Genomic DNA, 17,276 nt, shown 5'->3' with positions numbered 1-17,276 from the left:
AGGGAATTTTTTGTTGCATGCTGAGAATGTGCAGCTTTTTTCACGTACCCAATTTGGCTTCAGCACTTTCCAAAAGCCATCTGAAAGGGCAAGATCCAAATCCCAATCTTTTTGTCTAAATCCAAAGAGCCCATTAACTCATTCAGTAATCTAGCGGTATTAACCCTGCAGCCTCTTAGATTCTCTGAGGCTGCTTTTAAGGCCATCTCATTCTTTTGAGCTGACGAGGACCAGGACTGATGTGAAGACAGCATCTGAAGAATAGGTATGCAGGTATCCCTTTGAAAAGCCCTCTGCAACTAAACAAATAGCACTGTCTCAGTAACTTCCCTCTTGGAAACACTGAGTGCGGTAGAAGCCATGGCAGATTTTGGTAAGAAAAACAAGTTAGAGTTTAGGAAGTAAAATGAGTCTAAGTCTATTGAAAGTGAGTTGCTTTAAGGAAGCTTGTTCTATGAGCAATCGGAGCTTGATTTCTTAATGATCTCTCTTAGATATTAGTGTACCTACACATTCCACTTTTCAATGCTGGCACCCCCAGCAAGACTGCCAGTTTTTATTCAACCCAAACATATCCTTTTACATGTTTCTGTCTTCCCCAAACTATCCCCAGCCCTTGTTACACTCACCAATTATTGGCAAGATGGAGCATGTGTTGGGACTGATTCCGACTTAGATGTGCTGACTGGTTAGCTGGCAGGCTAAACACAGAAGTTAACTTTCTCTCCCAGAGGGCACTACATTGTATTTCTATCCCTACTTGGCTGCCAACTGTCACAATACCAAAAGAAATTTGTTCTCTTGGAGACATTTTTCTTTGTCAGAACTGGCTGAAGTTGGCCAATGGGTTCAAACTTTATTAGGAGCAGAGTGACAGGAAGACAGATGGACAGTGTGACTGCATAAGCTTTGTTACCTTAAGAAACCTGCCCCAAAACTGCCTAGAGGTTGAGGACTTCTCTGCCATGTTTCAGCAAAATATGTTTTCAATTATTACATTTTAAAGCCTCTGACAATAGCAGTTATAATAGAAATGCTGACAGATTGTTAATTATAGCACTGCTTCTGGAAAAGGACCATTATAGTAATATTCCTATGGTATAATTTTATGAAGCATGATTGTATTATTTGTTATAAAACTTGTCATATACTTGAGCTGAGCCAGCCCAAATAAAGAGGGGAGCACCCATTTTGAAAAAAACAGTTAGAATTGCTAGGTCAAAAGCATGACTCTAACAGTTGTGTGCTGGACAACAAGTACACATGTAAGTAACAGGCATTGTGATCCTCGTACTTTCAGGAAACTTTGTATTAAAACACATAAAATTCCTGATATTCAGACTTAGGAGTACAATTTAGTATCTTCAAAGACAGAGTGAATGAGGTCAGCTGAGAAGCCCTTTAACCACATTGCATTTCATTGCTTAACTGTCATTGCCACATTCATTATACAATAGCATAGTGGCAAAATTATGACTAAGGGGCAAAAATGAATTAAATATGCAATGATGAAATTTATTGAATTTTAGGTGAACTCAATCGATATTCAATTCCTATGAAACAAATCCTAAGTGAAGCAAAGCTCTGCTATAAACTGTTTCATCAGAAACAGGGTCAGGAAAGATAAGCTGCAAAGGAAATAATTTAAGAAAGGAAAAAAATATTCTATTACTGCTTTCACAGTCATAAGAATATTTTATTCAACTGCCTAAACCCCAGGAATTTACTCTATAAGGAGAAGGGGTAAAACGGAATATATTTTAGTTATGTTATCTACACTGCTGTATCTGAATACATAAATGGAGTAGAAGTAGGGTATTTATGCTAAGTTTTTAATCCAGCTCTGTTCGTAAAGTTGATTCATTGATATTCCCATAAACAGCAGTACCAGTGCCACTGAAGGGGGCAGCATAAGGGCTGGAATGAGCAAAAGTGCCTGCTTAATAGACATTGCACTTTGTGTTTGCCATTTAAAAATAAATATACAGACACTGTTTTTAGAACCTACTGTAAAAGACATGGGGGAGTTTTATAGTTTTCACAGGTGTACCGGCTTTCAATAACGAGGAAGTGGGCATGATTGCCTTTTTTTAAATGCCTAAAAATATGTGAAAAACAGCTTTTGGGGGGAAATTAAAGAAGGAGAGGAGAATATGGATCAATTTCAAATGCAAGATTCACAACAGAAATCAACAAAGTTGTGAATCCTATGGATGGGTCAACTGCCATATAAGAGGGATATTTACAGATCCAGCAACTGGACCTAAATGATCTCTGGTCAAGGAATAAATATCAAGCCATGCTAGGCTGCACATGAGAGGATTTTTCAGTCCTGACTTATCTGATGGACATTTCAGAAGAGGTGGGAGTGTGTATGTGTGTGCATGCAAACACACACACATGCAAGATTGGTAAGTCTTCTAGGGCCTATTCACTTCCACATTCTCCACCTATACAACTTTCTTTTGCTACATTTTAAAGGGAAGCTGAGTATTTTGGGGGAAGCATTGGGATATCTTTGAAGATACAAACTCTCTGGGCCTCACCCTGCCAAAACACAGTTGCTGTGGAAGTTATTTATGCTCTATGAATGATGAACTAGCTTCCAGAGGGAACAAACACACAGATAAAGAAAACATACAAACACACACAAAGACAACCAAATATAAAATATACATTTTGTTACAATTATTCTATTGTTGTGTGTACAGGTGTGGCATAGGTAAGTTAGCAAGCTTACTCTCCCACAACTGTTACACGTGCAAAATCTGAATAAGGAAGACAGTATCACAGTAGACATGCAACAGCTATGGAAATATGTATGCATTTTGTCTGGAGGCAGCAACAGAAGTCTGTTCAGCTATGAGAGCTCCAAATGTGTAACTAGCACACTCAGAAAATATTGATACTGCCCTTTAAAAATAAACCCCAGATTACACATACGTAATCTGAGAGAGGAGCTACTGAGGGACAGAGGGACTGTTGTTTCTTTTACAGCAGTATATGTCAAACTGCTGATGAATCAGTCTGGATTGTTTTGTTCATATTTTAAGGAGATTAACTACACATTACATGCATGGAAACACAATATTACTCTTTATGAGCCCAGAGTGAATCCAATGGGCCTGCAAAAACTGAAGCTGGAAACCTAGACCATATTATACAGTAGAACAGGGAACAAGAGAAACAAATATTAAAACATACCAAACTGCATGCCCCAGTCACCAAGGTAATTTATTCTTATTACTTCATGTCCCAGTGCAACTTTGAGATTTGCTATAAAATTCCCTGGAAAGGAAACAAAATTGGTACTATTATTCAGTCGTAGGTAGTCTCTCATCCCAACAAAACAGTTTTCTGTTTTTGTATGATCTGTATTCATAATGAAGAGGAAAAGCAATCAGATTAACTGCTCCACAGAATTTGCTAAAATACTTCACAACTAAAAGCAGTAGTATTCTGAGCAGGAAAAGAAAGGCCGTGCATTTGACAGGTGCCCTAAAGTGTCTCATACAACAGTGATAACACACACATGTATGTGCATGCACATACTGTGAAGTATTGGAACATGAAAAACACTTTTTAAAGTCTTCTTGTATTCTCACAAATATGTGGCAGTATACATAATTCCTGTCACAGTCAGGCAACCTCACATCAGGAGGTTATGCAAGTACTCAAAATTCACAGCTGTTAACTGTGATGTTAAATTGAGAACATCAAGTCCTGAATCTCCACATACTGCTGGAGCAGTACTGAGCTCCGCGCTTAACACACTGTGTCTGATATGCTCCAAATTTACCATATCATATAAGCATGTCTTGGTTCTAACTGTTATTACAAAAAGAAACCTTCATCTTTCTCCTGAGCTTAGCTACAACCAGAGAATTACAAAGAAGAAATAACCGCATCCCTTTCTCTATTTTCCTGTGCTTCAAGGGTACCTTTTGATTACAAAACTGATGTAAAAGGATGCAGAAAGCTTCCTCTTCTTCTGTTACTACAACACCATATTATAGCTTGCAATTACTTTCAATTCCATTCTCCGCAGTAAAGTCATTCTCTTCCTATTGGAAAACATTGATCTACAGAACTATTTTTGAAAGTGGTTTTTTTCTATAGCAAAGGGTCCAGAAATGGAACATAAAGACCCCAAAATACGTAATTTCACTCAACTATCAGTCCATGAAGAGGCAGAATTTTTAACTTTATGTAATTAATAATTATAGATGACACATTAAATATAATTAAAACCTAATACATTATTAGCTGCACAGATGCTGTAGGATCTTCTGGTAATAACCTACTAGTTTTTATTGTGAGAGAGGGAAAGGAGGGAGAAATAATGTTTTCCATATGCCATTAGAGTACTGCACAATAAACTTATAAATTATTCCATTACAAATTACAGCAACTGTGTTAGTAATACTGGCATAAAGTAATTAACATATAAAAGCAAGCTTTTTGCAAGACAGCCACCAAGACATAATTATCTGACTGCTGTGCAGTCCAGTGTAAATTGGAAATTTAAAATTCAAAGGACTCTCATAACACCTCAATGAAAACTGCCCTGGGTGTCTCTGTAGAACAATTTTAAACTACTTCATTTAATGTTCACAGTCATAAAACTATATTACGTGTGACTTAATAAATCTGCCAGCAACACACCATGCTCTTTTCTTCACTGCATAATGAGCAAAAGGTTTTTAATTAGCAAGTCGAGCCTGACACGGCCACTCCACTAGAAGAGTGAAAGGTTAGCAGTGTTCCCCTGTCAAGTGAAACAGAAAGACAAAGAAGCCCTTTTAGGAAGCAGTTAAATGCATACTTACCTACTATTGTGGAACGCAAATGTCCTACGTGAAACTTTTTGGCAATATTAGGGGAGCTGTAACAAAATTTCACAAATAATGTTTGTTCAATGCACAAAACTGCCAGATCACCAAGTCAAAAGAATTCAACTCATGCATATAGCAGAACTGAAATAAAACCACCACCTTCAATTTTTCCTTAAAATTCCCTGATTAGCTTCTGTTCTAGCCAGCAAATTTTTCTATCCAACCAGCTTTTCTTCCAGTATCAGTTAACAGCCAGTGTTACAGGGAAAAAGAAGCCACAAACAACGCCACAACAAAGAATCCCCCAAAACCCAACTACACGAGTGACAAAGGACTTAAACTACCTTCTCACTTTTTACATGTTTTGGACATATGGATCATTCTCCTCATACCTTTATTAGAGATAAATCTGATACCAGGACAGGGGACCTTGTGTACAAGAATCAGTAACTAAAATCACATCTTATTCTACCAACCATGCCCTCCCCCCCAAAAAACCCCATACCCAGAATTTTTTGCCTCTGATAATAAAATGGAAGTTCAGCTATGAAAACTCATCTTCCAAATTAAAGCCAAATGCTTACTTTCCATGACTATGGAAGCCTGCAGAGGGAGTATAAGTGAACAAAAATATTTATACATGAAGAGATCTCAGTCAGCCACTTTTCATTCCATGAGCAGGTGACCATAACCAAAAATTGTACTGGACAAATTTTAGGGCCAGCAATTGAGAAGATTTAGCAAGACAAATGCCTAGCTGCTTTAGCAAGTCAGGGAGGAAGGTATTAAGGTGAAAAAAGAAATGGGTTAGTGGCTGAAAATTCAGATCATGTTTTTTGATAACAAAATAAAAGAAGCCTACTTAAAAACTGAATGCTCTTATGCACTAAATGAGAATATTCTTAGTGGAGGGCAGTATGAGGCATGAACTCTTTAAATACCAAGAATATATTCTGGGAAAAAGCCTCAATTCCCTAAACAGAACTTATATTCTACTTCGCAAATATATCGGAGTATCAAATACAGCTGAATATAATACCATAAACACGGTTTAACTTCACAGGCATCATACATTGCAGCAATGAATATCAATCAGCAAAATATCAATCAGCAGACAAGGCTATTTTCTCAAAGGACTCATCACATGTGCTTACCTGAACTCAATCACTGCCTTTTGTCTAGGCACTGTAGAGAAAAGTTCACTTTTTACCCCATATTGTGAGCCATCTTTCAACACCTGCTGCAACACAGTCTAAACCACAAGGAAGACAAAAAATAAAATTAAAAAAAAGGAAAATATGTTTCAAAAACAGAAAGCATGATCAGCAAAACTGTTTACCAATCACACAAGAGACTGATCCCGTAGCCTTTATTCACATTAGCAATTAGATGGCTGGTCTGCCAAGCAAACAAGATCTCACATACAGACGAAAATGCCATTAACTTTTGAAAGCTGTATCTGATCAATTTAAAAAGTTAGAGAAATTATAGGCAGATTTTTTTGTGAAAATCAAGGCTGAATTTGGTGACAACTTAAAAGGAAGTGGAAAGCCTAGTTTTTCACTAAAATCATTGTTTAGTTACATAAAATGAAAGAGCAAGAGAGTAAGCTGGGGGTAACTGGTAGACAAGAAAGGAAACTCAGTCTAAGCACATGGGTAGAACAGTGACCTCATGCAAAATGAGGGAGTTCTCAAGTAAGTAGGGCTGTTACCTTACGCTAACCAGGACCCTCATCCATCCTAATTCAGGTAACATTTTAAAATAAAAAGTACCTTGTAGAACTAGACCATAGATTGGGATGAAAAAGTGGGAGAGCAGTAGACTTCACCAGAGAATTTACCTCATTGTGCAGTTACATGTTCTCAGCGGGTTTTTTATTATTTATAATTAATAAAAAAAAGCTACACAGCATACCTCTGAGCTTCCTCAAAAGCATCCTCTTCCCATGAATACATCTTATCTAGGCACACTTTGAGGTGCTTGGCCATTTCTCTGAAATTTCTAGGAGTCCTGTCCTATATCCAAGAGTTTTGTGAAGGTATAATACACAGGGGACACCCACTGTGCACGGCACAGCCAGATCACGTAGGTCCAACCCTTTGGGACACAGCAGACCTCCCACACACTGCTTGTGACTGAGAGCCCACAAAAAATCCAATGAGCTCCAACTGCATGAGCATTACCACACATATGCAGGTTACCTGACTAGCACATGAACCCATTTCGTTCGCTTCAGGAAATCTCACACAAAAGTACAGGAGTTCTAGTCTTCATGACTATAACTAAAGCCAATTTAAGAGACAAAACTACTACTACAGAATCCTCTCCATCAGTTCACTGCAGGTAGACTGCAACAACAGCTCATGGAAGGTTTGGTCACTCATAACTCTAACAGCATATTTAAACATCAGCCAGTGGTTTAAGTGACAGAGACAAAAGAGGCTTAGCTATTTCTAATTTTGGTTGTATAAATTTAAACTGCTTCCATTGTTAACCCTAGAACATGAGGCAGATTAATGTTTCTACCTTCTTCCAGTTACTTTACATCACTGTCCACTGTATTTCTTCATTAATCCTTTTTAGGAATAGTATCTGCCTAATGTTCTTTTCCTTTGCTGTTGGAAGACAGCATGTATATACAATGGGTAAGCAGAAAAACAGGAGATTTCTACAAGAATTTAAGCCTCCTCAGAACTACCGAGTCACTTCAACTTAAGTCTGTAACAGGAAGAGGAACAACTAATACATTCATGTTCTACTAAAACTGCTAGGTTTTTCTAGGCACCAAAAGTCAGCCTGCTTTGTACTCCTTTAGTGCCAAAGAAACCCAACTATTCAATCCTCATGTGTCCAAACACCTCTTCTTCTCTTCCCCCACCTGCAACTCTGTAAGGACACTGTGAATGGTCCCTACAAAAGTGTGTCTAGTTTGAAAGTATGGAGACTGTGTAAAACGCTTTAAAATATTTACTCAACAGCTTGAACACAGTTTATGGGAAGAGGAATCCTATGCTGACTATATTATCAGTAATGCATTCATACGGCAAGGTAAGTCCCTGTACATAGCCTACATACTTCCATTTGTCACTCAGATGCCAATACACTACAAAACCTAATATATGAAGCTGTATGTATTGAACAAACTTCCTGAAGATAAGAGGCCTTTAACAATGCAAATGAAAGTGGACATCTCGCTTATTCAATGGAAACTTTTCTTTTTTTCTCCTCCAAAAATCACTTTAAAATTCTTCTGCAATAGATATTCAATAAATTTAAAAAAAAAAAAAAAAGGAACAGCACCTGTAGAAAAAACATTAATTCTGTTCTTATTATGCCACCTAAGGGAAGCTAGACATACACACAAATTGTCAAATCTACCCATAGACCTAGTCTCCTTATCAGTGAAAGTTACAGCTAGGTTTTATCTCCTCCTCTCTCCTCAGTGACATAATGCAAAATTACATGTCCTAATTCCACATTTTTTCCAGCAAAACTCTACTAGGCCAGACACATAGTTTTGCTTGTATCATTAAACTCACAAGAATCCCTACAAATAAAGCATCTTGTGAAATCCTGTCCATAAATAAAACTTACCACTGAAACTACTCTTTCAGTGAATAATCAGCTGCTATGTTCTTATCAACATAGATTGATTATAAATAGCTAATGAAAAATTAAAGGGATAAAACAACTGATTGATAGGCATGCCTAAGCATTAGCAATTCACAAGAAGAAAGGGTCTAACCATTCAGCAAAAGAGGATTACAAGCCTAAGTGACTCAGTGGAAGTCCTGATGGGAAGAGGGCTTCACCAGTATTAGGTAAGACCTAATTTCTTGCCCCTAATTCACATGTAGTTTATTTTCTAAGACCACAATATCATTTTCCACAAGAGTTGTTAAGCCTATAGATTAAGGCCATGAACAACAACACAATGTAGCTCGCTCCACAAGTTAGTTGAACTGGCTTAGCAAAGCTTTCATTCAGTCCCCAATCTAACAGTACCAGCCATCCACTTATCTTTATGAAGCTCTTGCAAATAATCCAGAGTACAACTGAGACACTACTCTTATAGACTGAGCAGTATCTTCCTTTCATTGAGTTACTGGTTTAACAAACGAAGCTTTCAATTTCAGTCAGGCATTGGACTTTGAAGAATACATGTTCCCTTTTTTTTTTTTTTTAGCAAAGTATGTAATGATATATCTGCTATCAAATACTTTTATTTCAGGTATCTTTTCACCATCCTTTTCCATTTTAAACAAGGGTCTTTATATGCAAGATCAAAACTTTTGAGTTTTATACTGTAGAAGCTCAAAGCAGATGCCAAACCTGCCTTTTAAAGCAGAAAGGAAAAAGAGGAGTTATGATATCAGTGAATGGTAGATACATTGTTTCCTCATAAGGATAAACATTTGTGAGCCTCATTCCAAATTCTAGGCTTACATAACAAATCAGCAACAGGGATCCTCGAGGAGAATAAAAGACAGTTTTACATAGAAAATACCTTTCTAAGACAACAGTAAGTATTCTATGGCTTTATATTGAGGAATTTATTTTTACCTTAATGCACCTGAAACATAATGCTCACCTTTGCTAATAATTCCCTGTTTATCGTAAAGTTCACTGTTCCTGGACCAGCGCTGATTTCTCTCACTACAGCATCACACTTCAGCTAAAAAAAAACAGAACAGAAACTACATGAAAACAGGTAAACTGGAAAACTCTAATTCAATCCACTATAAATATTAATTTAATCCACTATAAACATTAAATATTATTTATTGGTTTGAAGCAATCACAAATGGATCATTGTCGTGGTTTAACCCCAGCCAGCAACTAAGCACCACGCAGCCGCTCACTCACTCCCCCCACCCAGTGGGATGGGGGAGAAAATCGGGAAAAGAAGTAAAACTCGTGGGTTGAGATAAGAACGGTTTAATAGAACAGAAAAGAAGAAACTGATAATGATAACACTAATAAAATGACAACAGCAATAATAAAAGGATTGGAATGTACAAATGATGCGCAGTGCAATTGCTCAACACCTGCCAATCGACACCCCGCTAGTCCCCGAGGAGTGATCACCCGCCCCCACTCCCCCCAGTTTGTACATTAGATGTGGTGTCACATGGTACGGAATACCCCGTTGGCCAGTTTGGGTCAGCTGCCCTGGCTGTGTCCTGTGCCAGCTTCTTGTGCCTCTCCAGCTTTCTCGCTGGCTGGGCATGAGAAGCTGAAAAATCCTTGACTTTAGACTAAACACTACTTAGCAACAACTGAAAACATCAGCATTATCAACATTCTTCGCATACTCATCTCAAAACATAGCACCAGCTACTAGGAAGACAATTAACTCTATCCCAGCTGAAACCAGGACAATCATTTAATCAATCCTGTTGGAAAAGGGATGATTTTATTATTTCCAATCCATGCTTAATAGCTCTGAATGTAACTCAGCCTGAAATGTCGCACATATGTTTTACTTCAGCCCCTGCATGTCTGTGTTTTATTTTGACTGGGAGCAGTAGTTGATCTCTTTGTACACACAAAAGCTGAGACACATTTGACAACTTACACAGTACCTGACAGCACTTAAATTAAAAAAAAAAAAAAAAAGAAAAAATCAAGATCAGTATCTTAAAGAAAACCTGAGACAGAAGTTTTGGACTGCCATTTCCTGAAGTTTCTTACTTTAATGACAATGTTCTGCAGTAACCAGTGATACAAAATAAAGACGTTGAAGGCCAATTTATTAAAAAATTTCATTTACAACTTCTATAAGGCACATGTTTTGAAAATTCTGAACCCATAAAGAATATTTGGGCACCCAATCCCTAATGTCAACCTCCTCTTTACACAAATTTTGGTCTCTTCACAGGCTGAGAGTTTTGGATCTCAACCTGTCAGGTTTGAGAGTTTCTTATTAAACTAGCTGTCTTTCATAGCCAAGAAATTGTCTTAAAAAAAAAAAAAAAAAAAAGATGGATGGAAAGCATATAAAAGATGACACAGTCACTTTATCACTTGGTTAGTATCTTTGAGAGAGGCAAGCTATACATTTCTACTGAAGCTCATCAGCATGAAGAAGAAATTCTACCCCCATGCTAGGTCTCCAGCTTAGACACTAACTTAACCAGGACATGAAATCATGGTTAACCTTGAAGTTCTTTAAACTTCACAAGCTCTGGTAACAACAAATTCCAATGTTTATTCACAAGCTACATGAAAAAATATTTCTTGTATTGACTCTGAATTTCCCACCTTACCATTTTACGAAAGGTCCCTTTTACTTATGGGGCAGAGACAAAACAGAAATTCCCACCAGACTTTCTCCATACCATTTGTTCTGCTAAACATTTTCTACATAATCTGTCATTTGTCATCTCAGGGGTTTTTATCTCTCTTTAACATGAGTGCTCATCTGGCCTCTCCATAGCTTTAACAACCTCTCTTCCAAGTGCCCTGTGGTTCTTTAGTAACCAGATCTCCCCATGCCTAAGGCTTGGACCAGAATGCCATTATGCTGTACAGAGGCATAAAACCCCCATAACACAATGCCCCCTCTGCAAAGAACTAACAGTCCAAAGATGAAACAAGCATCAGCCAGCCACATGAAATCAAAAGCCCGTGGAAACAAGACAGTTCTGACCTTTCTGACAGACAATTCTCAGCACATCAGAGCATATTATGTTTCGTTTAGTATCACATTGCCTTATTATTTAGGCTATTTTAGTCAATGAGAAAAATTTCCATCTCTTCTGCCTAACCTAAATATCTGTATTTCAAATACTGTGACCTATTTCCTCAGAAGTGACTAAGAACATGCTGTTGAACCTTGAAGCACTCCATCAACAGTTTATCATGACAAAAACTGGTAACTGCCTACATTTTTCTGTCTCTCTGCTAGTTTTTTATATGTGGTCATATTTTGCTAATTTCTACACTGCTTACCTTCTTTGTGGATGACATGACCAGTCTAAAATTATAATAAATGCATCTCCTTTATTCACTACCCAACAAAAACCGTTCCTAAGAGATTAATGGAATTTCTTTTCCTTTGTCTAACTAGCATGGTCCATTCAGTTTTGGGGCTTACGTTGATGGTCTGCTCTTCTTTACTGTTACAATTGCTCTTCCACATAAAGATGTAGGGCTAAGTGTCCCAGGTGTATTTAATGAGCCACAAACAATAAAGGAGAGAGACAATTTGCAGCCTTCTAAACACTGGGAACAGCAGCTGTTTTTAAAGTGACAGACTAGACACAAGGAAAAGAACTGTTACCGTGAAGTTACAGTCATTGAAACAGATTGCCCAGGGAGGCTGTCAAATCCTTGAGGCTTTCAACATCTGATAGGATTTCAAATGTCCTCAGCAACCTCATCCAAAACCCCTCAACAGCCTGCACTGAGGAGGAGATGGGAACAGATGAGGTCCTTTCCAACCTGTATTATTTTATGGTTCTAGATCATCTTTAAGTTGTTTCAGAACTTTTGGTTGTACATCTGTGCACTATCAGTTATTCTTTCACCTAAGTCAGAATATTCATCTGTTACAAGAATGGGTCCAAGATATGGATCTCTTCAAGATCTCAGCAATGAAGAATGACATGGAGAAATAGTTTAGCTTCTCAATAGTATTACAACTTTTTATTTGTCCTTTTTAATGCCTGATCATAATAGCAACCCAACTGATTCCTTCTCAAGCTTGCTCCTTCTGATGCAGATCAAGAATTGTTTCCACTTTCATTATTTGATCTAGCTCCTCTTTGCAACTAACTCTGCCATAATTTCCTAGTTTATATTCCTCTGCATTGGCATCAGCAACACATTTTTAGATTGTAAATGATTTTTTTCAGCTCAAATGATCCCTCAAACCACAGCGTCACCTTTCTGATCCCACTTTTGTTCAACTTTATGCATGCCAACTTCTCCAAATTTTTATTTCCTTCCCTTCCTTCAAGATTTGTGTCACTTCTGTAGACATTGTTTTGCATGCTGCTTCGTTTTTATACTCTAGTTAGTCTTAACACCTCAGCTACTGCCATTTCCCAGAATAACACACCTGAAAAAATTGCTGTTCTAAGAAACTTCAATTTCGAGTAGTTAGGGATTTGAAAGTCTGGCCTGTTCGTCCTGCAGGCTAAGTTTATCCATTGCCATTCTAGTGCTGGATTTTGCAGTCTTTGGTTTTCCAAGCCACTGCATACTCAATTTCTTCCTCAAGTGTTGGGCAACAGTACAGACCATGGCATACCCTTCAGATACCCTCCTAACTTCACAAATATTATTTACTCTCAAACTATTTGAAAACAATAACTTCACAAGAACCTTAACTAAAACTGCTTCTCCAATCCCCTGTGAAGTTTCTGTGTACAATTACACTGGGTGCAGTCACTACTGCTCTGACCCAAGCAGATGCTTGGAGAAAGAATACTATTTACCTTATGATGCCTGTTACACCTCTAGTCTGTAAGTTCGTTATTGCATAAACATATGATTAATGCATTAGCATACCCTTTCAGCTAGCTTCTGAGCTTGAAGATGAAGGTCTTGTGCTAAGCAATCACTAGAACTGTCTTCTGTTACAGAAGCAATGGAAAGCTGGAAATCAGCAACATGCCTGAAAAAAAAGAACACACGAAAATCAGGAAAAAAAACCTGTTGAAACGATGGGTGGATTTGGCAGATCCAAGCTGACTCTACACATGACAAGTCTAACTGCCAAGCGTAACCCAGTCACAGATACCTGAAAGTTCACTATGTTTAGAAAGCTGCAACAGAAGGCCAAATATTACCATTGCTCTAATACAGTCAGAAAATAGATATGGCGAGAACACCATTTCAGAATAAACAAAAACTGTGCTCATGAATAAATGTAATTTACTTGTTAACATCATTACTACTCTTGAGCAGGACACTGAAAAAAAATCCATGATAACTTAATATTGGTTCTAAGCAGTTTCACATTCAGATCATTAATGCAGAAACATTTGCCACTCAAGCACTGCCTATAATTTGTACAGCTTTTTAAGCAATTATATTTGTTTTGAGCTTGCTTGAAAAAATACAGCGATTTAATTAGATTTAGGTATCTTATTATAATCGGATTGGTATATTATTACCTTAGGCTTGTTTTTCCTGCATTTCTTTTCCCCTAAAGTCCTGTTAAGCTCTTGCAATAATAAGCACAACAGAAAATAATAAAATGACATAACATTGTAAGATAAAAGGTAAACACTACCGTTTTTTGGAGACAGGAACTGCAGATATGGACTTTATTAAATTTTCTGGTGGCAGATCCAAAACCTTTGAAAGCTATATTTGAAATAAAGAACAAATTGTCTTAAGCAAAAAAGAGCCAGGAAAAATACTGCTCCCTGTTTAAATACTCGGGGGGCGGGGGGGGGATATGCATCATTTATGTCTGAAAGCAAATTTCAACCCAGGCAAAAAAGCAAATACTTATTAACTATTATAAGCAAAAAAAAAAATATGCCATACAAACCCTAGAAATGTTAAAGGAGCCTTAGCAAGACAAAACACCACGTATAGCGTCTTTCCCCCCCCCCGGAAGGATCCCATCGAACCCTGGCATGCCTCTATCGACTGACCTAGTCGCTACACCTCCCTTAGCTTATCCCGCACCTCGCGAGCGGGGGACAAGGAGTCCCACACCACGCGAGGGCCTCTCTAATAAGCTGCGAAGGGCTGGCTTCTTGCCAAGATGAAGAGTCTCCCGATGTAACCGCTCACGGGCTTAAAGCCTCCGGGGAGGGGGGGGGATAAGAAACCTGCACGCCTGGTGCGGGGCTGGTGGTGTGAGGGACGGTGCGGGGACCGCCGTCCTGTCAGACCTCCCGCCAAGGGCCGCCGGGGGAGGGGCACCCCTCTCTCACCGGCTGCCCCCGCGCGCGGGGGGGGGCCGCGGGAGACGCTCGAGCGCGCTGCCGTCCGGCCGCCAGAGAGGGGCGGGGCAGGGAAGCCCGCGCCGAGCCCCTTGGCAACGGGTCGGACCCACTGTAAGATGCCCGCGGGGGGGTGGGGGGGGGGGCGGTGTCTGGGTGAGGGAGCGAAGGGGACGTCTCGGTTATGGCGCGCCCCTCCTCCACGCAAGCTGCGGGAGGGAGCACCGTACCTGGGAAGCGATGCTCCTCCGAAAGGAACAGGCTGCCATGGCTGCGCCGCCAGGCGGAAGGTCGCAGCCGCCCCTTCCCCCCCCCTTCTCCTTTCTGCCCGCCCCCTGGGCGGGGGGGTAGTACCATTCTCAGGACGGGGGTGGGAGAGCCCATTCACCCTCCCGTCTGCGCAGAGGAGGTGCGCAGAGGCAGAAGGCTGTCCTACTGTGCAGGGGAGGGGGGGAAGACCGGCGAAGGGAGCGCGTCGGGCTGGAGCGTTTCACCGACAAGGAGGGGGCCGGAGCGGCGTTCCCGGGGTGCGCGAGAGCCGGCTCGGTCGGCGGCGGCGGGGCGGTTCGTCCGGTACCGCTGGGGCCTGGGGCGCGAGAGAGGCGACATGAGCACGTGCTCCGTCTCCAAGGTGAGGGGGGAGGGGGCGCCCTCCAACCGCCGCTCCGGGCGGGCGGGACGGGACGGGTCGGGTCGGCCGCCGGGTTTCCCTCCCGCCCTGCCGAGGCGGCGGGGGCGGCCCGAGGCCTCGTACCGGGGCCGGCGTGCCCAAAGCGCTGGCTGCTCCCCTTGCAAGCCTCGGCGGGACGGGGGGCTTCGTCCGAACTGAGCGGTCGCTGCCGGGCCCCCTGAGGAGAACAGCGCGGTTGCGCGGGTGCTGAAGGAACTGACCCGCAGAGAGGCCCTGCCTCCCTGTCGCGTCCTGCCTCTGCTCCTCTTCCTCGCTTCATCCGCTGCCGTCTCCCTCATCCCCTGCGCCCAGGTTCCCAGTTGCCCTATTCTCCTGTCTCGTCCTTCCCTTCCCGCGTCAAGCCTTGGTGGCTCTTCATCCCTGCCCACTCCGTCCCGCTTTACCCAAGGCACTTTTCCTTTTCTCAACAGTCAGCCCTCCTGTCTTACTCCTCTGTCCTGTTAGCACGCAAAAAGCGCTCGTACTTGACGTAAACCTCGCCTAGAACTGAGCAGTAGTGTTGTGGCTGTAGGTTTTGTCACTTCCAGCTAAAGTCTGTTGGCATCGCTTGCTGCCACTTTAAAACACTCACTGCGTCTTCCCCCAAAACTAATTTAGTGGAGAAATAAAAATAAAAGTGGTGTCACTCACATGTAATGTTAAGTGTCTATTATCACCTTGATATTTCTGACCTGAAAGCTTTTATCTGGCCTGTAGTGAGGGTTGGCAGCAGGGACAGTGCATTCATCAGAGTGTTAGTATGTAGCAAGACTTAAAATGCTGCATTTTAAGCTTAAATTTATTTCCTGTCTTGCTTGATCGTGTACTCAACAATAGCAGTGGTCCACAGCAGGAAGGGATGTGTTTTGTCATTGGAAGACTCTCGTCCCTTATGTTATTTTTCACTGAATTGTGATCCTTTGGTGTGGAAGTTACTGTGCAGGTTACTACTCTCAGGAGTAAAGGGAAGTACTTTGAAACAAAGTTAAAACTTAATCCAAAACAAGTGGATCTCCTTTTCAGAAATGGCTGTTGCCTTTAAGTAGTTGTGGGGACATGTTTCACTACCCACCTTGCCTGCAGTGTCATGTATGTAATACTTCTTTGCCATTTTATGTTCTGGTCTCTGCTACATTCAGCAATGTAGGGAAATCCAATGCTTGTAAAGCATTAAATAATACTTGTGTTTGATTTGATTAAGTATGCATTGTTTCTTCTTTTATATATATGATTTATAGTTATTTTGGCTGATTCTAGCTGTGCTCTCATGAATTACTGTTCTGACACGTTGTGCGTACTGCAGCATAAATAAGACTGTAGCATAGCTTTTTGTAGTGGAATTGTTCCAGGGTGTTTAGGGTCTGTAGAATAACTACAACTTTTGTCCAGCCCTTTTTAGATGGTTGTTAATATGCATGGTAAAATGGAAGGTATCTGAAGGCATCTGGAATTCATAAGGCTGTTTTTCAGAGGAGGCCGATATTGTTATCAGTGGTTTACTGCAATTTCTTATTTGTATAAGAAAGGAAATAACATGTCCAGAGTCACCCAACAGACTAGTGCCTGTGATCAAAATTGAACATACCTCTGGAGTTTTATTTTCACTAGATCATTCTTATGCTAGTGGCTGAACTGTCCTAGGTTGAATTCAGTAATCTTTGCTCGTATGAGAAATATAGGATTGAATCAGTCTTGTTTATCTATTTTGAACACTTGTGTGTTTCCTTCACCCTTGCTGTAGCACAAGAACCTCACAGTGAGAGTTGGGGAATTCGTATGATTTCTGATATATAGGAAATCATTATAACTCTTCAAAAGAAATGAGTTTTTATTTGAGAGGATGGGGGAAGAAATTTCAGA

At 40.4% G+C, this 17,276-nt stretch overlaps 2 protein-coding genes across 7 annotated transcripts in view; one reads left to right on the top strand and one right to left on the bottom strand.

Moving 5' to 3' along the window:
* The window catches only part of RARS2 (arginyl-tRNA synthetase 2, mitochondrial), a 40,747-nt gene extending 25,676 nt beyond the window's left edge, over positions 1–15,071 (bottom strand). Inside the window, exons 1-7 of one of the 2 annotated variants that reach the window (XM_052781557.1) lie at positions 14,977–15,071; positions 14,083–14,156; positions 13,356–13,461; positions 9,430–9,513; positions 5,990–6,087; positions 4,830–4,885; positions 3,205–3,288 (exon numbers count right to left, since the gene is read on the bottom strand). In XM_052781557.1, the coding sequence (XP_052637517.1) occupies positions 3,205–3,288; positions 4,830–4,885; positions 5,990–6,087; positions 9,430–9,513; positions 13,356–13,461; positions 14,083–14,156; positions 14,977–15,015 (541 nt within the window). In that variant the 5' untranslated portion in view covers positions 15,016–15,071. The remainder of the gene's footprint in view (positions 1–3,204; positions 3,289–4,829; positions 4,886–5,989; positions 6,088–9,429; positions 9,514–13,355; positions 13,462–14,082; positions 14,157–14,976) is intronic. The other variant, XM_052781558.1, reaches the window with a different exon arrangement.
* Positions 15,072–15,158: 87 nt separating this feature from the next.
* ORC3 (origin recognition complex subunit 3) overlaps positions 15,159–17,276 on the top strand; it is a 39,742-nt gene continuing 37,624 nt past the window's right edge. For 3 of the 5 annotated variants that reach the window (XM_052781551.1, XM_052781550.1, XM_052781549.1), the window contains exon 1: positions 15,232–15,377. In XM_052781551.1, coding sequence (XP_052637511.1) covers positions 15,354–15,377 — 24 coding nt within the window. In that variant the 5' untranslated portion in view covers positions 15,232–15,353. Of the gene's footprint in view, positions 15,378–17,276 lie in introns of all 5 variants that reach the window. The other 2 variants (XM_052781555.1, XM_052781554.1) reach the window with 2 other exon arrangements.

This window comes from Harpia harpyja, chromosome 3, assembly GCF_026419915.1.
Source record: "Harpia harpyja isolate bHarHar1 chromosome 3, bHarHar1 primary haplotype, whole genome shotgun sequence".
Classification (NCBI taxonomy): Eukaryota; Metazoa; Chordata; class Aves; order Accipitriformes; family Accipitridae; genus Harpia; species Harpia harpyja.
This window is presented reverse-complemented; position numbering and strand designations above follow the sequence as displayed.